Below are 23,017 nucleotides of genomic sequence, written 5' to 3'. Positions count from 1 at the left end.
GTTTCTCTTTTAAATGGACTTTTTTTTCTTTTTGCCTAGAAAATATAGAGCCATCTTGTGAGGAGTAAACCCAAGGTTATCGATATGTAGCATTTATATCATATTGATTATGGCATGTTTAATCATGTGATAAAAAAATATTCTTCTAGAATGTGGTATAAGATTGAGTATAATTGGGCAGGTGTGTTAATAGTTTCGACTTGTGCAACGAGAAAATTTAAGCTTGTAAGTATTGATTTAAACATTTCAATAGTCCAAAAACTGATTGCATATTAAACATTTTAAAACTTGAGTCAGCAGGCCAATTTTTTTTTTCTTTCTGTTAACAAGCTCTTATTAACTTTCAAGTGGAAACAAACAAGTATTTTGGCACCACTAAAAGTAAAGTATTTGTAGAGCTTAATTCACTTTAGGATAATTACATATAAAAATGAGGCTTATTGAAATTCTAACGCTTTGGAATTTCAGATGTGTTTCTCTTGTGTGTTGTGGTATTTATTATTTCTTGATGTTTCCTAGAAGAACTTGACGTTTTCAGTGGCTGACTAGCTACAGTGCTTGGCTAATGGGAATCTTGCAAGGGCTTGTGGTCTTCAATAGACAAATAACTTTTCAGACATATAAAAGTTTTTGCATTACTTCCATAACATAGTTTAATATTTTCCCCCAAATATTGTCTAGGCCAGTGCATATTGTCCACTTGAATTAAACTCGTACAGATAGTTGATTTCCAGATTCAGCCCAATATTCCCCTCGAAAATAATCTTATTATCAGTAATTGAATAATTAAATAACAGTACATTGAATTGTAATTAGCTTTTTGAAGAAAATATATTTGGCCAAGTGTTCTAACTTGTGTTTATTCTTCAACTTTATGTTGGCCATCAAGTGAAAGCTTCCAATGGGAGAATGTTGAATTAATGAAACATAATTAAGAGATTAGGCACCCAGGGGCGGCTGGGTGGCTCAGTCAGTTGGGCATCCGACTTTGGCTCAGGTCATGATCTCATAGTTTGTGGATTTGAGCTCCTCGTTGGGCTGTGTGCTGACAGCTCAGAGCCTGGAGCCTGCTTTGGATTCTGTGTCTTCCTCTGTCTCTCTGCTCCTTCCCCACTCATGCTCTTTCTCTCAAAAATAAATAAACATGAAAAAAAAAAAAAAGAGATTAGGCACCCAGATCAGCTATCATATAATAATTGTTCAAAACTATATAAGGTGAATAAAACTGGACTAACATTTTGAAAAGGTTGACTACTGTAAGAACATGTTGCTGTGTGTGGCGTATTGAAAAGGACACTGAACTAGGAGTTAGGCTTCAAGTTCTACCTGTATCATTAATTAGATTTATGATATTAGGCATATTTTAACCTTAATTTACAATTTCAGTTTGTAAAATGAAGAATTTGGTCTATACCACTTATGACACAAATTGTATTGAGCAAAACAGTTTATCTCCCCACAGTAATTTCCTTGGTCAAATATTTAAATAATGCTGTAGAATCCATAGCTCATTTAAGGATTGACAGTCTTGTTAACACATAAAAAGATCTAAATGTTGTAGAAAAGAAATGTAAATTTGTGTAATTTTAATTAGATTTACATGACAATGAAATGCTTATTTTGTTTGTTTTAGTTTTAAGTAACCAAACAATTTGGGTTCTCTTTATGTCCAATATGTTTTAGTAAATCACTTTTATGAAATGCTTATCTAGATGATATATAAAGATCCTTCCAGGTTTAACATTCTGATTCTATGGCATGAATAATCTACATATGCTCTTACTTCTTGACTTTGAAGGATGTATTGGTATATTTTGAAGTTTAGCCATATCATTGTTCCTTCCAAAGACAACTCCCATCCCTAAATGTGCATCCTATCCCAAGTCAGAAATAACACAGCTTAGTTTAAGCTACAAAATTAAAGTATAAACAATGGTAGATTTGGTAAGACCTAACTCTTGGGAGTTTGTTTAAAAAGTCAAATATTACACATACATATTTTTTGCTTGTTCGATTTTTCAATGAGCTCTGCCACTGCAGCTCAAGGGAGATTAAGGGAAAAAACCTACATAAACACAAAGCAAAAACCCGAGCTTGTGTGTAAAGCTACTGCACTGGAGCGAATGTGGTTTAATTCTTGGCACTGGCAGCTTGTTGGAGAATTACAATATGTTGGCATGAGTCTCTAGGTCTCATTGTTCCAGATGAGGGAGTCAGTCTTAAGAGTGTTTGGCACTGAAGGGAAAAAGGAGTGAGAGTTATAGGGAATGAGCAGGCCCTAAAGAGGCAGGATGCTGTTGTAACAATGGCTGGCACAGTTGGGGGGGCCATTCACTGGTAGGGATTGCCATAGGCATTGATGTGAAGAAACATATGTGAGCAAAAGAGGCAAGGATGAGGAGGGAAAATCAAGCAAACATCAAAAGGGTCCTAATGGCACAAAGAGACAAAAGTAATCCAATCAGAGTCATCTTGATATTAATGGATTGACTGATAAGGATATCTGTAATTTCCCTGTAATTTATCTTATCACTTGTTTCTTACCATTTATTCTGTTTTATTTTAAGATATGCACATATTTATCTTTCCCCCAAAGAAACAGATCCCTGAATTAAGAGGCTCTGGTTTTGTATTCCATCTGTTCTACTTTCTGCCTAGGTGCTGCTGGGAAAAGCATCTTTCTGAGCCTTAGTTTTCTCATCTGCAAAATGGATATAATAATAATGCATACCATTGACAACATTGTGGTATCTGACAGCATTATATAAACTGAAATGCTATGCAAATAATAAGAACTACTATTATCTCTTCTACTTATTTTAATATAGGAAACACTAGTTTTTATTTTTGACAGCAATTGTGATACTTTAATGTTTGAACAAAGCAACTCTCAGGAGAATTGTTACAGGTGCTTGAAGGAAAGCTATGGCATATCTTAATGTGAAAATAATGGAAAATCCAGTATTTGAACTTTGGGAAATAACTATGTCCTCAAACATACTATACATACTCATAGTATAAGATGCAATTCCACATGTACTTATAAAAATAACATCTTACGTATTTAGTAGATAGCTACTATCTTTTTTAGTCCGTAAATACTGAAGCAGCACTTACATAATTGTGTCAAATTTCACTTTAATCACATTCACACATTTAATGAACAGGTGTATTATAAATATTGGGATTTTGCCATTTGGCATCTTACAGTTCTAGTCATGTGTATCCTATGGATTCTTTACCATTTTCAGGGAAATTCATCCATTGGTACCTGTGCATCCTTTGTATTCATTTATTACCATTGTGACATCATCATTAACCATCATTGTTACCATCCATTGTGAAATCATTTCTTACCGCTTCTTCATGAACTACCAATGGAGACAAATTAGAACAGTAGCAGTTGGAGGAATACTTGATGTGGACTTGCTTAAAGCTCTTTATTTCATAGTAGTTTAGATAGAGAGGTGAAGTGGGTGAAATGATATGCTTTTGGTCCCCCTGACTTTGAGATCCAGTAAGTTGAACTTAGCTCCATATGGGCAAGTTCTCATAATAATCTTCTGAATTAGATATTGGTGCATTGTTTACCACTTAAGAAACCAAAGCTTAGGGAAATATCTAATTCAGAAGATTATTATGAGAAGTTTGAGATACCACATGTAAAGGACCTGGTACACCGCTTAGCACTTATCCCTCAAAATAGTAGCTATCATTATCATTTCATTGTTGACAAAAGAGTCAGGAATTTGTAGGCAAGGCGCACGCGCCTGCGCGCACACACACACACATGCACGCGCGCGTGCACACACACACACCTTGCTTCAAAACAACTCTGCCTATTACATTTCGTGAAACCTCAGACAAGTCCTTTTCTTCTTTTTGCTTTTTTTTTAACCTGTATGATGGATATAATAACAATCTGAGTCTTCAGGTATCAGCTATGATTAAATGAGAGAATGCAGACAGGTAAAAGCATCTAACATAGTTCCTGGCACATAGGCTGCTCAATAAATGTTTATTAAATCTGAATTTAAAGTATATGCCTCATCCAGATTGCAAATATTAGTGACTTTATTCATCCACAGGCATGAAAACTCTGAGTTAGATATGTTCTGATTTTACATCTTTCAAATTACTTGGTCTTAAAGAAGTTATTCATTTTTCTGTAGTGTACATTTAAAGTAAGGTACTTGAAAAAAAAGTGGCTCTGTATAGGAGCCTTATATCTTTATGTAAGTTAATAAAGAGGCTAGGAATGTTCTGCAGGTTTCAGAAATCTGGCGGCTGTTACTTTAACTCTGCAACTTAGACAGAAGACTTCTGTTTCTTTCTGAGCACACTACAGTGAATATTTTGTCTAGCTGCAGGGGAAAAGCTTTGTCATGGACTTTGCAGACAATAGCCTTAAAAGTAAAATGGTCTGCTTTTGGTGCCAGGAGGTTCAGGGGCCTATTGTTAGTGCACAATGGATTTCTATTGCTGCATTCCTGCTTTGCAAAGGTTTGTTAGCTTTTAATGACTGACAGTACTCTATTGCAAATACCGTATTGGCTGTGCCCTGTTTACATGCTACTCAAGAATTTTTGTGGAGTGCTGGAAAAAAAGAAACAGTGGTGTTTGTCTGACCTACTCTGATAAGGTTTAAAAAATGATTTCACTCATGAAGTGTTTACTGGGAATGTAGAAACATTGGAAATCCTTGCAGAAGTATTTTAAAGTTACTTTGAAGGCCTCAATGAATAGAAATATTGATTACAGTAGAGATTTAATCCACTTTATTACTCAGAATTGTCATTATCATTTTCAAAACAATATGGTACAGAAATAGGGATATTTTAAGAAAAAGTAAAAGTAAATTTTATGGGATCTTTCTTCCTTAAATGTAAGAAATGGAGATATTTTGTTACAAAGGAAGAAATGCATTTTGAACATTCCATAGTAAATTCCATAACAAATGTGTACACAGTAGTTGTGGTAGGTGTGTTTATGTGTGTGTCTATGTATATTTTTTCATATATCTATTTTTCACCATATGTATAGACTATAGGCTATGTAAAACAGTGAATCACTCAGAGCTTTTCACTATTTTATTTTCCATAAGCTTTTGACATCTGAGAAAAGCAAATAAATAAATAAATAAATAAATAAATAAATAAGTGCATTCAATATTGTCAGTTTTTCCAAGGAAATTTCACTTCCACTTTGTTGAAAACTCCACACAGGCCTTGTGACTCTGACAATCAATGGCTGTAAGATGGGGGCCTGAGAAAAGTAGATAGCATTAGCCAAAGATGATGAGGATGCCTTAAAATGCATTTTACTGTGGGGAAAATGAACCAGTTTCTAATAATCTTATGGTCTCTAGGCCAGACGGTCCCTTTGATAAGTTAACATGTACTCCCTTTATGCTCCTAGTAGGGGGTAAACAAATGTCTGAACAAGCACAAATACACATAAACACCAATGTGGAGAATGGCAGTGTATGTCTTAGATCTAGATAATAAGAGTGGGTATTGTTATTTAGATGGAGCATACTGGGACACTTATCTTTTAGTACACTCCATTTTCTAACTGAATGCAGTGCTAATCGTGGGATTGAAAGCCATTGTAATTGTGTACCCATCTAAATGCTGACAAGAATATACAATTACATTGTTTGGAATTGAGTTTAATGTTTGGGAGTTTTATTAGCATTTATGTTTACTTATACATTAAAATTCAACACAAAAGAAGAGGTCAAAAACCATGTGATATATAGAAACAAAAAAACGGACTAAAGCATAACCTTGCTCTTTAAAATATATGTGCCCTGTCTCAACAGTGGGCATTTTCAAAGAATGTGATACAAATCTGAAATAAGCAAATAATAGGTTTCCATTGTAAGCATTACTCACTTTGGTAGATTTTGCAATCTTTGTAAAGCTTCTTTTGTACGAACTTTTTTTTTTTTTTTTTTTAATGTTCATGGTACTGGCAAATCTTTCCACAGTGTGCTTACCACCATACGATGTTAAACACATATTATAAAGTGGATGTAATTGTAAACACACAGAGGGATATAATTACATGTAGCAGATTTAAGAGCTAATTCTTTGCCTTTTTTCCCCCTGCATTTTATCAACATAATTATTTTTTGACTGCAGACTAACACCCTGAAATTGACAAGCATCTATTATAGCAGGAATTTGTTCACCAAATTGAAAAACAATGAACTGCAGGTTTATATGTACCCATTGTCATAAAGAATTAGTAGGGCTTTGTTCCGCAAGAGGAAAAAGCTAATGATTTTGAAACAGCAGGTGACAAAACACATTCTTTTTTTCCCCCCCTGTTATCAGTTTGTTGATGAAGTCATTATGAACTGGGGCCCAGATAGGGATGGCCTTATTTTTAGCAGATAGACTTTTAATGAGCTGCATTGTAAAGACAGTCATGTTGATTTGCTTACATTTTTTTTTTCCTTTCCTTAGAAACCCCCAGTATCGAAAAGCTACTCTCAAAGGACTGGAAAGACAAACTTCTTGCAATGGGATCAGGGAACTTTGGTGAAATAAAAGGTAACATATTGACAATTATTTTGATCCAAAATGTACTGAAATGAAGTTTATGTTTAGAAACATTAACAGTGAAAAGTGCTGCTCCCTCTTCTGCCTCATGCATTCTGTCTTTGGTGTTTCTTTTCCCTAGCTTGAACGTGGACGTGTCAGGACTCTGACTTTCTCTTTGTGCTTTATTGATAAATGGAATGCTATTTTAACAGACTAAACCCCTGTATCTTCAAAAGGCTTTGGTTTTCATCATTAAAAAAAATTAAATGATTCACCTTGTCAGTGGGAATGTATTTATATCAGGGTTAAAAACTGCATATGATGCGATGAGTGTATACATTCTACTGTTAGAAGTGTGAAGGTACATAATTTACATTTAAAACCAGACATAGTGAATGGAGAAAGCTTAATAAAAGGTTGTATTGTACTAACAAGAGCAACATTTTTTGTTTGTTTTTATTTGAATCAGACATTGAACACAACTAAGAAAAAGTCTAGACGAACCTCAGATGATACTGAATATTCATATCTTAATAAACTTTTACTAATAGCAGTGGGAAAGGACTTAATTTCCCATATAAAAATAGTTAAATGATCATTTCAGTTAATTTCAAAGTGTGTTTTCTCAGAGCATGGTAGGCAATCTATGGTTTTCTGTCTGTTGCCAGTAGCACACTTGATTCTGAGTTCTAAAGGATTAATCTTGAGAAAAAAATACTTATTCATCAATATTAAAATATTTAGTTGTATATTACACTATATGGTTTTTTGTAGAAGCTGAATATATATTTAAATATCACCAGATTTATATTAATATACATGTAGAAATATGTGTATAAATAACTTTTTTGCATATGTATGTATGCGCACGTGCTCTCCCAATGAAAAAGGCAATTGTCTTTCTTATGGCTCTATGACCTCGCAGCATCCCGCAGAAAGGCAGGACACTAGCATCTCAGCATTTTGAAACTTCCAGAAAATGTTTGACTGAGTGTTTCACTTCTTATCTATTGTATTTGAAGTTTAAATATATTCAGGTTATGATCAAGTATGACTTGGTGGTGAGAGAATGAATGAGGGCTAATCAACAAAATCAGTAACCAAAATCTATCATGGAATCAAATTCAAACAGATAGCAATTAATATGCCTTACAGAGCTTGAAGACAGAGTTTAAACAGAACAGAGGAATTTCTTTTCCTAGGCCACAGATCCTTTATATTATTATGTTGGCTTTTAACCCATTTACACCTGAGACATAGAATGTGTTCTCCCAAGGTTCTTTATTCTCCTCTGACCGAGGTGATAACTGAGCATATAGCAGAGAAGACCGCCTGTTCCAAGCCTTGTGATCTCATTCCATTGGAGGACAAACATTTTTCCCTCCCTAGTTTTCTTCACAAGTCGAACTTAAAAGCAGCCACAGCAGTGATGATAAGCTTAGAGAAAAGCAGCTCAGCTATTCTTCCAGGCTTGCCTGTGGGCTTGGTTCAGGAAGCTGCGGTTCAGTCAAAAGAAGTTTCCGTCTTTAATTTTGAGTTTTTTAAAGCTTCGCATTCAGAGCATAAGTTTGGTTATTGTCCTGTGTTCTGTTCAAAAAGCTGTTTTCCAATGCATTTTAAAAGCAACTGTAGACCTTTCTTCTGTTGGGGGGCATGGTTATTAGGTGCTTGGATAGGTTTGGCAGAAAACTGGGAAAATAGCACTGGCTTACTTTTCCTACTGACTGCCCGTGACAGTTGCAATTACTATCCATTGTTCGTAGGTGGCTAGAAAGTGGAAAGGATACAATAGTGTATAGCCCTCTGGGGGTAAATGAATTTGACTTAATGGTGTTTGGGGGGTCAGACACTCTGATTATGCCATGCCCAGGAATGTGGTTTTCATGCCACCTCAGAAGTTATGGGAGAACAATGGCTTTGCTGTTTGCAGCATTTTTTTTTTTTAATGAAGCAAATAAAGGTGTAAGTCTCATGTACGTGCACACTGTTTTGGGTTGGGATAGGGAAGAATAAGGGTGAGCTTTTTTAAATCTGAAATATGCACATATTCAATTATTAGATGATTTATGAATGATAATTTTGAATAATATATTTGATAGACTCTTGCATATGTTAGGACATTTACAGCCTTTACAGTATTTACCAAGTCTTGTGGATTGAAACTTTTCTCCTCTGTTTACACTGGTCAGTTTTGATTTAACTTTGTAAAAAATTTTAATGTTTGGTTTTTTTTTTATTAATTTTTTTTAACGTTTATTTATTTTTGAGACAGAGAGAGACAAAGCATGAGCGGGGGAGGGTCAGAGAGAGGGAGACACAGTATCTGAAACAGGCTCCAGGCTCTGAGCTGTCAGCACAGAGCCCGACGCGGGGCTCGAACTCACGGACTGCGAGATCATGACCCGAGCCGAAGTCTGCCGCTTAACCGACTGAGCCACCCAGGCGCCCCTAATGTTTGTTTTTGAGAGAGAGAGAGACAGACAGACAGACCATGAACAGGAGAGGGGCAGTGAGAGAGGGAGATGCAAAATCTGAAGCAGGCTCTGAGCTCTGAGCTGTCAGCACAGAGCCCAATGTGGGGCTCCATCCTACAAACCGCGAGATCATGACCTGAGCTAAAATTGGATGTTTAACTGACTGAGACCCCCAGGCACCCCATTTAACTTTTAATAGTTGCAGAAAATGTGTGAGTAAATGAGTGTGTGTGTGTGTGTGTCTGCATGCACATGTGCGCCCATTCTTGAATATCTAAAATTATAGCCAGATGAGGGCAGAGCTCCATTCCTAAATGCTAACCTTCAAGTTGCTGCACGTGAATTCTTTCAGAGCATTTGGACAAAGATTATTATTACAGCTTGGCAAAGTTCAAAGAAGTGTTTCTTGCTATTACTATTTAAAAAGTTAAAATGATAAACTTCTAAAAATAAGAGAAATAAATAGCATTTGGTTTGGATATTTTAGCTATCAATAAATAGTTGTCATACCCACTTAAAGTCAATATCATTCTTCAAGAAACAATGCGGGTTAGTAAAGGTCACCCACTTCTAAGAGCATGAAATTATTTTTCATGTTAGGTTATTTTGCCTGTTAGAATTTATTCCATTTTTATGGTCTGGTACTTTGGAAATGTGAAGTGATTAGGTTTTAAAGTTACATTAGAAACAATCCTCTAAAAAACATACAACAAGGACACTAGATCCAGTTTTGCGGACCAAAACAGTTTGACAAAAAAAAAAAAAAAAAAAACTTGGCTAACAATGTATGTATATAAATTGATTAGCTGCCTGAAAAAATGACTTATTTCTTCTCCAGTCATTGATATAGTATGGCTGGTCAGCTTATGGTTTTTGTTGTTGTTGTTATCTGTAGCAGAAGCACAGAGTAACAGTGGTGAGAAAGGTGAAGGAATATCTCCTATAGCCTTGTAGTTGCTGAGAAGAGAAAAAAAAAAGAAAAACAGCGCTTGCACTCCCGTTGGCAACCACGAGTGTCACGCGTTGTTTTAGCTAGCATGAAATTCCATTACACTGAAGGTCAATGCATTGGCACTTCACCTGAGGACAGTATCTGGGGATCCAGGGCAGCTTTGACTAATCTAAACAGAGCATTTGGTTTTCAATAAAGTCATTGCAGGATTTGTATGTTACAGACTTAATTTTTTTTTTTTTTTTTTTTTTTTTTTTTGTAGAATTGCAACCAAAAAAATCTGCATGCAAAATTCTCTCAAATAGTTCTTTCTTGGTGAAGTTATAAGAGCAGGGCACTGTTTGAGAGGTTTTTCTGGCTAGGTCACTCAGATAAGCCCAAATCAGTTTCTCCACCAGCCTTGTATGAAGAATTCGTTAAAGCCCGGTTTCTTTCCCATTGGTATCCCTGGTTAGACCCTTTCTCACCCTGCTCAGAATGCATTAATTTGGCTGGCAAAGTGTTGTATCCTGTATTATGAAAAATGCCAGCTGCAGTTGGTATAATAAAAAATTGGCTCTTTTGAAAGCTATAATTTCGTTCTTTCTAGAAGATGGGACATAAAGGCAAACACCAGACAGCTCTAGAATGCCAGTAATAGATTCAAGGAAATAAGCCATTCAGCAATATTTTGGCCTCTTAGAACTCATGATAAATACATAATTTTTAGATGCAACACGTGGGTTAAAGTAGATCCTCTGTTAGGTGACATCACATTTGGAGATAAAAGAGATAGGTGGATTCAGTATGTGGCTTGAAAGAGATAATTCTGTTTAAATAATGTTAGACAATTTGTGAACAAGCAGGTGTGGGAAAGGAATCAGATCCCAGGTAATAAATAAAGAGATCCTTAGAGTTTGTAAGTTTGAAACATGGAAACTATAATGCCAGTATTTAGACATGTAAGGGTTTGTATCACTTTGAAAGTTGTTTTAAACCCATTCTTTTAAAACCAAAAAAAAAAAAAAAACTATTTAAGAATTGCATGCTTTGCTAATAGTAACTTGGTGACTTATGTCATTTGTACATTCAGCTAAAAAATATATCTGTACATTTTTATAAGGGGGTTGGAAATATTATTTATTAAGGGAACTGTTGTATCTGAAATTTGTTCCATGCAAGAGTGAGCCATAAAGAAGGCACATATAGTCATGCACTTCTAAATAAAGTAAATATTTAATGGTTTTAATCTAGTGAGCTTGTTTTATAGTTCCTCTGTAGTTGCTTATGAGTAATGTTTTCCCTTTTTGTAAAAACCACTTTGTAAGAAACGAAGAAAGACTAGTGCTGTGCAGCATATAAGTTTCTGAAATAAATTTGGCAATGTCCGTAAAAGCAAAAAGTGACTTCATGTTTTCTGCACATCACTGACTTGCTCTGCCCCAGAATGCCAGAGTCTTTATGCCAGTGTGTAAACATAGCCAACAATGGGAAGAGAATGGTCAGACACTGGATCTCGTTGATTTCTGTCTTAGGAAGTTTTACATATCTTTCAAAGCAGGTACTTAATAATGCATGTTTTAAACAGATAATCTTACATATTTAATCTGGATTCTATATTTGAAAATAAAAATATGATTTCCTCAACCTTTTTTTTCTCTCATTTAAAAATAACATTCATTCACTTAATAAAAATTCATTTGTGCAATGGAAGTGAAGATTCTAAAATTAAAATAATTTTAAGAACATTATTTTTTTCTTATAGATATGGACTCCAAAGCTTACACCAGCCAGATTATTAAATGATGGAATTAATCCAGAAACTTTTCCTCTTTTTAAACGACCATTTCTCTTAACTGGGGAAACATAGTGTAGCCAAAAAGTTGGTATCATGTTGCCCTGATTGTTCCCAGAACTTGTGGAAATCAGTTTAACTCTTTTGGTTTATTGCCTTATCTGCTCATTTAAAAACAGTTGCAGGTTACTATTGATTACATGCCCATCTATATACAGGCACACTGTAAACATTATTCCTTACAAAATGACAGAGACATTTCATTCCCAGTTTACATAGGAATAAATTGAGACTCGCAGAGAGAGAGGGAGAGAGAGAAAGAGAGATCACTTATCCAAAACCACATACTTTAACTGTGACAGAGTCAAGATGTGACCCTATTCCTGCCTGTCTTCGAAGCCGGTGTTCTTTGCATGAGGCTGGATGGTCTCTCTTCAGTAAAGTTGGCATGGATGATCTCTAAAATCCTTTAAAACTTGAAAACATTTCCAGCCCCCATACAGCTGGATGCAGCACCCTCAGATGCAGTGATGCTGTTCTCAGTTCAGATCAGTCCCCAGCCCACACAGCTGTTTTGTATTGTTAGCCTATTTATGCATTTACCTTGCCCTTGTGTACTACCTAGCTTACCATTAGTCCAAACTTAGGGATCCAGTTTGCACTTGATGAATGAATGACAATTTAAAAATGCCATGTTTTGAAAAGATTTTTATTGGCTATGTTAAAGTCTGTAATGTGGCAAGTTGGATGTGTTTTAAAAAACAATTTTTTTTTACTTCTTTTATATAATATCCAAGTAAGTGGATGGGATAATCATAGGGAAAGTTTGTAAAATTACAATCTCAGAAGGTAAATATTTGTAATAAATAGTATGGAATTACAAAGAAATAAGAACGATGCTTGCTTTCACTACAAAAATGATGACGCACACATCTTGTTTATGTCATATCTCGGTAGCAAAACATCCAACATAGGATAAGAACAGTAAAGATCATGGGGCGCCTGGGTGGCTCAGTCGGTTAAGCGTCCGACTTCGGCTCAGGTCACGATCTCGCAGTCTGTGGGTTCGAGCCCCGCGTCTGGCTCTGGGCTGATGGCTCAGAGCCTGGAGCCTGCTTCCGATTCTGTGTCTCCCTCTCTCTCTGCCCCTCCCCCATTCATGCTCTGTCTCTCTCTGTCTCAATAATAAATAAAAACGTTAAAAAAAATTAAAAAAAAAAGAACAGTAAAGATCATAGCTACTTGTCAAGTGTTCCATTTCACTCTTATGTCAGTTGCCTTTAAAACTGAAAGCTTTCTATAGCAGAATATTTAAATCCAAGCCAAAGCCTACTTTTTAAGATATTGAAGCAGCAAAAAAAAACAAAAAAACAAAAAAACAAAAAACCAGAAACAAAACAAAACACACACACACACACACTCAAAACACAAAACACTGTTTTTTCAAAACAGTTATAGAAATCTATAAATTAAGAGTATTTATAGTATTAACAGTGTATAATAGAATCAGTTTATTCTGTCTTATAATAAATAATGTTATTCCTTGTATAATTTTAATTGAATCCAACCTCTCAGGTTATCTACATAGCAGTAAAGTGTATGTAGATAAACTTTATCAAAGTTTGATTAAACTTGTTCTTGATGAAAAAGACCAATTCATAGATGTTTATAAGTTGGATCACCTAACAAATACTCCTTTAATGAATTGAAATGATGCCACTAATGCCTTTGATGAAGGAGTGTGCCTTTTCTCTCTTGTTCAATAAGAGCACCACTGAAAGAAGCTTTAGTTGTAAATTTAGACTAACTTAAGTTAGTTTTTATTCATTATATTTTTAGGTCATTCAACAGATATTCCTATCTGTCTTGTCATGTGCTGTGTTTTGGAGATATAATGGTAGCAAGTAGAGTAGACAGATTTCTACCCTTCTAAAGCGTATAGTATAGTAGAGGCTCTTTCATTAGACAGAATTTTTTTTTTTAATTTTTTTTAATGTTTTTTATTTATTTTTGAGACAGAAAGAGACAAAGCATGAGCAGGGGAGGGGGAGAGAGAGAGGGAGACACAGAATCTGAAGCAGGCTCCAGGCTCTGAGCTGTCAGCACAGAGCCCGACGCGGGGCTCGAACTCACAGACCGTGAGATCATGACCTGAGCCGAAGTCGGACACTCAACCGACTGAGCCACCCAGGCGCCCCTAGACAGAAATTTTAAAGGCAGGACAACAAATGGTTTTTAGATCCTTCAAGTACAATACCAGTTGAAAGCAACAATATTAACATTAAAAAAATTAAACCAAGTAAAATCCTGTCCAAGTTATAACACTGATAATCTAAGAAGCACCAATTATTAAAGGAAAAAAAATCTGGCAAAAATTGACTATACTTTGAAACAAAGAATTACATTTCTGGTAAGTTTTTTGAAGGAAGAAACAATAATCCCCAGTTTATTTTTAGTGTCAAAATTCCAGGCCCTTTCCCTTCTTCTTGAGTGAGTTTACTCTTACATTTACTGTATTTGGGTAATAACTCCTAGCAATTTACTTTGAGTTTGATCATTTTATTTCAAACCATATGTCCATTTCATTTGAGTGGAAGAAAACAATATTGGAGAAATATCAGCTTCCACAGATTTTTTTCTTATTAGTTCAAATGTATTCAAGACCATTTTTAATTTGAGTAATCCTGATGAGGGTTTTCCTTGTGCATAGAATTGTACATTATCAGTCAATCAAGGATTTTTCTCTTTTCTTATGAACTTTGCTTTATTCATTTAAGAAGTTGTTATAAAATGTCTATGTTGTGGTAGGCATTACTCTATAGATTCTGAGTATCCAGCATTGAACAAAACAAACTAGCATTCTGCTGTCTTAAAGCTTATTCTCTATGGAAGATTCAATAAATAAATAACTATATCAATACAATTCAACCTATGGTATTAACTACTATGAACAGAATAAAAATTAAGTGATGTGATGGAAAGTGAGATGGTGTCTTCCTTAATTTCAGTGTTTGGCGTAGGCAGTCTGAGAAGTTGGCATTTATATTACTTCTGGTTGGATCTGAGTTTATTTGTTTATTATCTTTTCCATTTAAATGTCAGCTCTCTGAAGCAGACATTTTTTTCTGGTGTAGACACTGTAGTGTCCCCAACACCTAGAATAGGGGCATTGAAGGGCATTGAAGGAACTCTGTGGGTATGTGCAAAATGAATGAAAGAGAAAAGTCTGTCATTTGAAGTGGTTCTCTACCAGGGGAAATTTGGCATTGTCTGGAGACATTTTTGGTTGTTATAACTAGGTGGGAAGTGCTACTAGCATCTAGCCAGACATGCTATAGCACACAGCTCCCCAGAAAAATAATGGTCTAGTCCAAAATATCATCAATGCCAAGACTGAGAAATCTTAATCTAGGAGCAGAGTTTTCCATGGGAAACAATTGGAGTGCAAAGATCCTAAGGTGGGAGCATCTTTGTGTATTGGTATTGGAGGCACTCGAAGAAGGCCATGTGACTGAAGCATTTTTATAAAAGAGAAATGGAAGAGATGTTGCCAAAGAAGGTAAGAGCTAGAGCATTCAGGGCTTTTTAAGGGTAAAGAGTTTGGATTTTATTTTATATGGAGTATAAAGCAATGAAATGTTTTTATACAGCTCTGTGACATGATCTGGCTTACCTTTCTAAATGGATCACTGAACTTTTGCTTGGAGAATAGCTTTTCATAGGAGAAGAAGTGGAAGCAGGTAGAATGGTTAGAAAACTATTGCAGTAGTGAAGGTGAGAAATACTGATGGCCTGAAGCAAGAGGTTGTACTGGAAATAAAGACTCATGGGCTAATTTATATGTTCTAGGGTTGATGGGATTCCAGTGAGTTAGATATGGAAAATGAGGCAGACAAAAGAATATAGCAATATATGGATAGTGATATCTCTTACTGAGAGGGGGGTGACAATCTGGTTCCCCTCCTTCATGACTTGTGTCACATTACATTAAGGAATGTTCTGACCTGTACTTCTGTGGAACCTATAGCACTATAGCAATGAGTCAAATGATTACCATGTCTGTAGTTTCTAGGCAGTAGGAAGAACTGAAACAGAATTTTTTTTTTTGCCTCTTACATCAGTGATCCTTCATTCTAAGGGAATCGAAGCAGGACTAGCATAGATAAAACACATTAGAGTGCAAAGAAATGAAACATGAAAATAAATTACTATCAGTGACACACAAACATGAACTCATAGATACAGGATTTGTGTCCCCATTGTGTTATATACTTGTATGACTCTTACAAATCTTAATCTAAGTGAAGAAACAGTAGTTTGTCTTTTTGTTTGGGAGCCCTGTGGATTTTTCAGTGATGTTTGTGCGTGCGTGCACACACACACACACACACACACACACACACACATATTTAAAGTCCAGGATGTTTTGTGACTCTTACTAGTTTCTCCAATACTCATAGACCACTTATTGGACCCTCCCCACCCACTGGGAGATAATTATTATGAAGATTATTATAATTTAGAGATGAAACTATAGGGCTTACACCATCTGAACATAGTACTTTTATAAAAGTGGAGAAAACTTCTTTTGCAAAAGCTCAAGTTCCTTAGCTCAACTCTCTTAAACCAAAACCAGAACCTCTATGTAACTCATGTAAGATAATACATCTCCTTATTCTCTTGGCTATATGGCATTCCTAAACCTGAGAGTGGTTTAAAGCAAAGTGACTTACTCATTAAAATTTTAGATGATTTGCTACATGCCAGGCATATGAGGGCATAAAAGTTGGTCATTTATAACTGTTGCCATCACAGCTATCTCTGCTAACTTTAGGGTACAAATGTTAAAATCAGATTTATAATACAATGATTAAGGAGTATAGTAAAGATATCCACTGTGTGGATTCCAAAAGAAGGGAACAACTGTTATCAATGAGAATCAGGATAAGAGTCTTAAAGAACAAGACATATGATCTGGAACATGAAGAATTAATGTTAGGGAAGGAATGGCTGAGGTTAAGGTATTGACTTTGTGGGTAATGGTACAAAAGTCACTATGGCTAGAACCTAGGATGCACAAACAAAAGTGAGAAGGTTGGATCATAATTAGGACCTTATTCATCTTTTTCTTAAGTTCACTTATTTTTGAGAGAGACAGCATGCACGAGCATATGCAAGGGAGAGGGGAAGAGGAAGAAGGAGAGAGAATCCTAAGCAGGCTCCGTGCTGTTAGTATGGAGCCCAACATGGAGCTCATTCCCATGAATCATGAGATCATGACTTGAGCTGAAATCAAGAGTCTAATGCTTAACTGACTGAGCCACCCCCAGGTGCCCTAGGACCTTTTCATTCTTAAGAATGAGTTGACATTTTATTCCAAAGACAATAGGGAACTAATGGAAGTGTTTAAATAGGAGTGATATGAGTAGATTTGTTTTTCTAGGAAGGTAATTTTGGCACCAGATTTGAGGATAAACTTGTAGCGGGAAAAAAAAAGTTCTATTAAAAGTTTGTCAAAACAATTTATAAAAAACTTGATGAGAAATGTCAGTGGAGATGGGGAAGGGAGGCTGGAACAAGAACTCTTCCTACATACTGTAGGGCAGCAATTTACACTATGGTATCCTTTATGTAAAGTAAATTGTGTGGGTCAAATTGTGTCCCTCTAAAAATTCATGTGTTAGAGCTCTAACTTCTAGTATCTCAGAATGTGGCTGCACTTGGAGATAAGGTCTGTACAGAGGTAATTAAGTTAAAATGGGGCCATTAGGGTGGACCTAAATCCAATATGATGGCTGTCCTTAAAAGAAAAGGAAATTTGGACATGGAAATGTACAGAGAGAGTGATGATGTGAAGACACAGGAAGAAGATGGCCATCTACAAGCCAAAGAGAAAGATCTGGGGCAGCTCCTTCCCTCACAGCCCTCAGAAGGAACCAACCCTGCTGACACCTTAGTTCTGGACTTCTAGCCAATAAATACAAATTTCTGTTCAAGCCACCCCATCTGTTATGACAGCCCTGGTAAATTAGTGCAGAAATATTCTGGTATATGGTTAAATCTTCATTTACAAGACTAGGATAATAATAGTAATTGTGGTTACCTTAGAAGGAACAGTATTCAGAGGAGACCTTTCACTATATACCCTTTTATAATTATTGATTATTTAGTCATGTGAACATAATAATAATGAAGAAATAACAGTTAACTAATTAAAAGTAAAACTGAAACAGGCTATTTTGAGAAAACATTATTATGATTTGTTGATATAATACATACAGGAGGATGGGTAGTTGAGAAGCAAATTGAGGATGATGTTAATATTTCTAGCTAAGAATGTTGAGTAATGATGTTTTTAAAAATTTTTTAAAAATAGAGTCTCACCTTATACATACTGAATTTTAAAACTGAGATCTAAGGGTGCCTGGATAGCTGGGTCGGTTGGGCATCCGACTTTGGCTCAGGTCATGGGTTCAAGCCCTGTTTCGGGCTCATGTGCTGACAGCTCAGAGCCTAGAGCCTGCTTCAGATTCTGTGTCTCCCTCTCTGTCTCACCCCTGCACTCTCTCTCTCTCTCTCTCTCTCAAAAATAAAATAAACATTAAAAAAAACCAAAAAAAAAACGCCTGAAATCTACACTCAGAGATACCTGTTCTGCATGTAAAAGTAAGTTACTATGGCCTGAGGACAAACTCGGGGTAGGCATAAATCTTAATATTTCATTGACTCTGAGACAGTATCCATTGTAAGACTCAGAGAGTTTAAAATAAACAGTGTGTATCTGAGAAGCATTGAATCTGACAAAGTGAAGACAAAAGAGTTTTGTTAATATTTCATATACTGAATGCCAAAATGATATTTGTTTATACTCATCAACAAACAAGTATATTTCTTTACCCATTGTATTACACCACTTATGAAAATGGTTATGTCACCTTAGACTTTTAAGTTATATCTCCACATATTTACATGAAATACATTTTTCTAGGTTTTCTAAGTATGTAAATAATAATAAAATTATAGAAGATTTTCTTAAAAAAATAAAAATATTAAAATGGCTTATAATTCCATCACCTAGAAATAGCCATTAATATATAATTTTCTTCCAGTCTTTTTTTTCTATAAATATAGATATACGCATACACTGAGATATTTATACAATGTTTTCTTTATTTTAATTGAGGTACAGTTGACATACAATATTCTATTAGTTTCAGGTGTACAACATAAGGATACAATATTTGTGTGTATTCCAAAATAACCACCACCATAGGTATGGTTAACATCCATCACTATACACAGTTCCAAAGTGTTTGCTTGTGATGAGAACTTTTAAGATTTACTTTCTTAGCAACTTTCAAATATGCAGTACAGTATTATTAGCTATAGTCACCATGACATCCCCATGACTTATTTATTTTATAACTGGAACTTTGTACATTTTGACCCCTTTCACCTATTTCACTCACCCCATACCCCTGCCTCTAGCAACTACCAATCTGTTTTCCAAATTTATGAGATTGGTTTCTTGTTTCTCTTTTTATTTCAGATACCACATATAAGTTAGATCATATGGTGTTTGTCTTTCTCTGTCTGACTTAGTTCACATAGTATAATGCTCTTAAGCTCCATTCATATTTTCACAAATGACAAGATTTTATTCATTTTTTATCGCTTAATAATATTCCAGTGTGTGTGTGTGTGTGTGTGTGTGTGTGTGCGTGCGCGTGTTCATCCACTCACCTGTCAATGGACATAGGCTGTCTTTATATCATGGCTATTGTAAAAACCATTGCCATAAACGTGAGGGTTCATATATCTCTTCAAGTCAGTGTGTTAATTTTCTTTGCATAAATACCCAGAAATGGAATTGCTAGATCATATGATAGTTCTACTTTTAATTTTTTGAGAAACATTCATACTATTTTCCATAATAGTCACACCAGTCTACACTACCACCAACAGTGCACAGAGTCCCCTCTTTTCCACATCCTTGCCAACACTTATTTCTTGTCTTTTTAATAACAGCCATTCTATCAGGTGTGAGATGATCTCTCACTGTAGTTTTGATTTGCATTTCCCTGATGATTAGTGATGTTGAGCATCTTTTCATGTACCTGTTGACCTTCCCTATGTCTTCTTTGGAAAAATGTTTATATTCTCTGCCCATTTTTAGTTGGATTGGATTTTAGTTAAGTGTTTTGTTTGCTGTTGAGTTGTATGAATTCTTTATTTATTTTGGATATATAACCTTCTATCAGATATATAATTTTCTCCCATTGAGTAGGTTGCCTTTTCACATATGTTTTATTGTTACCCAGTTTTTTGACCTAGTTTAAAAGTTATTTTAATGTTTATTTTTATTTTTGAGGTGGGGGAGGGACAGAGAGAGAGGGAGACACAGAATCCAAAGCAGGCTCCAGTCTCTGAGCTATCAGCACAGAGCCCAACACAGGGCTCGAACCCACTAACTGTGATCATGACCTGAACTGAAGTTGGATGCTTAACTGACCGAGCCACCCAAGTGCCCCTGACCTAGCTTTATATCATGAAAAAACTCATTAAATATTCTCTAACAAAGTTTGTTCATGGATGCAAAATACTCTATGATCTGGGTGTTCATAATTATTTGATTATTCCCATTTGAAATTGAGATTGTTTCTAATATTTCATATAAAACACTTTTTAATACTTAATTTCTTATAATTTCCTGGGCTAGATTTTTATAAGTGAAATTATCTTTGCAGATAATGAGGATTCCAAGGCCTGCTATGTATTACTTTTCCTAGTATGTATTCCTAGAAATGTGGTAGCCATGTATTTCTCTTTACTGATGACATGTGAAGATGTATATCTTACCGTCACTTGAATATTTTCTTTAAAAAAATGTCCCAGTATATATTTAGATTATTTATTATTAGAATTCTAATTGCAACAGTTATATTGTTATTCTTAGAATAAGTGTTCAGCTGTTCAGTAGAACCCAAATATCTGAAGTATAATAAATTATTAGCAACAATTTATTGGGCACCTGCCCTGAGTAATGCTAGGTACTAATCATAAGGAATGCAATGCATGCTTCTTGACTTCTGTTCATTCATAATTTCTTTTCTAGATATTTATTCTCTAGCCCTAAATTACATTAGAAACTTTTTCCATTCCAAATGGGCACATGAAAATTATAAGCCACTAATGATAGCTACTATTTCCTAAAAGGCACAGGCATCTTCAGCATAAATTGTTAGAGAGAAATACAGTGGGATGGGGAAGGGTGACTGAGTTGTAACAGATCCTTCTATCTAATTACATATACAGGTGGCAAATGCATTATTAAACTAGTGCTTAGTGTCTTATATTAAAGTGAAAATTGTAATTAAAAAGTATGTTCTCTCCTACTGCGAGTACTTTACCATAGGGGTCCTGTCTATCTGGTGAATTTGAAAAGAACATCTAAAAGTGATATTGTTCCTGTTTCGGTGAACCGCTCACTTTTCTGGTGCATCAAATCAGTATTTTAACCTGTCGAAGAACATTCATTGCATGTTTTAAATATCCAGAGCATGTTATTTATTCTTAAATGACTGCTGTGACTTCTTCTCCAAGTCTTGAATTAACTATAATCTTGGGTGGCTATGTTATGATCTCTTAGTTTTCCCACCATATTTCATTACCTCATGATAGCCTAAATTTATATTCTCAATCTTGAATATTTTATCTGCTAACGATATGCTATTTTTGAAGAAAGCCTCTGAGTGGCAGATGAGAAAACTGTCTAAAATTATATTGGCTAATAGATATCTTCCCCCTTTTTCATGTAGAATTCCTTGGTTCCAACTCTTTAAGATTCTTTTTTGAGAAAAGGAGAATCGTATTGCTGATAATAATAACTTGATCTCTTAATAACTATGGTTCTTAAATGTTCATGTTTTTGTCTTGCCTCTTTAAGTTGATTAAAAAACAAAACAAACAAACAAACAAAAAACTACTTAGGACCAGGAGCTGTGCTTTAGGCTTCTTTTTATTTCTGTCAGATCCCAGCATAGAACATTACAATAGTAGATGCTCACCCAGACATTTTTTTATTTACTTGTAAAATCAAAAGCTATGGATGATTACTTATCATACATAAAAACAATCAAAATATTTGTTCATTCTGATATTTTATAAAGGGGAATTAGCCATTACTTTTCACTGTTTAGTGAAAAATCCAAAGTAGGTATATGCTTGTGTATATAGGTATATAGTAGGTATATACCTTACATTTAGAATAGTTCTTATACAAGAGAATCATTGTCATTGAAAAATCACTCTCTCCTCATTTCCCTTTTCTTGTATATTTTATTGCTATGTTATTTTCAGGGACTCCTGAAAGCCTAGCTGAGAAAGAGAGGCAGCTCATGGGTATGATCAATCAACTGACCAGTCTGCGAGAGCAGCTATTGGCTGCCCACGATGAGCAGAAGAAACTGGCTGCATCTCAGATTGAGAAACAGCGCCAGCAAATGGAGCTGGCCAAACAGCAACAAGAACAGGTGAGTAAGAGCCTGAGACACAAATTCCTGAGGCATTGTTTTGCCTGCTATTCATAGGTCACTCTCCTAGGCACACAAAGTCCAATAAAAGCCTTTCTTCCCACCCCACATGAATAAATAAAAAGCAAAATACAAAGTAATCAAACAAACAAAAAACTTTGATCTGAAAAAGCTTAATCAGCTACTTCCGTGCTATATAACACAGAAGTAATTGTAACCAAGGTGAAATTCTGATAGGTCATGCGAAAAGTACCAGATCGAATCATGGCGAGTCAAGAGAACATTTCTAGTCAAGGACGCTGTGAAAGATTTCATTCAACAGGTGTTTAGTATGAGCTTTGCAGATAAGTAGGATTCAACATGTGAAGAAAATTAGTTATGGCACAGGAAGTTTAGTTAGAAGGCTATTATAATAACTTCAATAAGGAGTGAGAATCTAAACTAGGTAAGAGTCTAAACTTAAATGACCACAGAAAAAAGAGAAGGGAAGAATAAACAGGTGGAAATTTTATGATTAGTTGAGTTTTTTGAGTGGGCAAAAGATTGAGGAAAGATACTGAGCCGGGGTTACTAGGTAAAGTCAGGAAGAGGGCAATTCGGAAAAGCAGGTGGTTTTATCATGTTGAATTAGAGCTGTTGGTTTTCCAACTAGAGGTATGTGAAAAACAGCAAGAAATACCACTTGACAGTTGGGAAAACAGGGCTCAACTAAATTTCTTAGACTATTTACATAG

General features: G+C 35.3%; 1 protein-coding gene across 18 annotated transcripts in view; it reads left to right on the top strand.

Annotated features, from left to right (window-relative positions):
- The window catches only part of SOX5 (SRY-box transcription factor 5), a 930,253-nt gene that overhangs the window by 705,866 nt on the left and 201,370 nt on the right, over positions 1-23,017 (top strand). For 17 of the 18 annotated variants that reach the window (XM_042991948.1, XM_042991946.1, XM_042991954.1 and 14 more), the window contains 2 exons: positions 6,474-6,560; positions 22,111-22,283. In XM_042991948.1, coding sequence (XP_042847882.1) covers positions 6,474-6,560; positions 22,111-22,283 — 260 coding nt within the window. Of the gene's footprint in view, positions 1-3,959; positions 3,970-6,473; positions 6,561-22,110; positions 22,284-23,017 lie in introns of those variants that run through there. The other variant, XM_042991957.1, reaches the window with a different exon arrangement.

Source organism: Panthera tigris, chromosome B4 (genome assembly GCF_018350195.1).
Source record: "Panthera tigris isolate Pti1 chromosome B4, P.tigris_Pti1_mat1.1, whole genome shotgun sequence".
NCBI lineage: Eukaryota > Metazoa > Chordata > Mammalia > Carnivora > Felidae > Panthera > Panthera tigris.
Note: the sequence above shows the minus strand (reverse complement) of the source record. Positions and strands in the feature narration are given on the sequence as shown.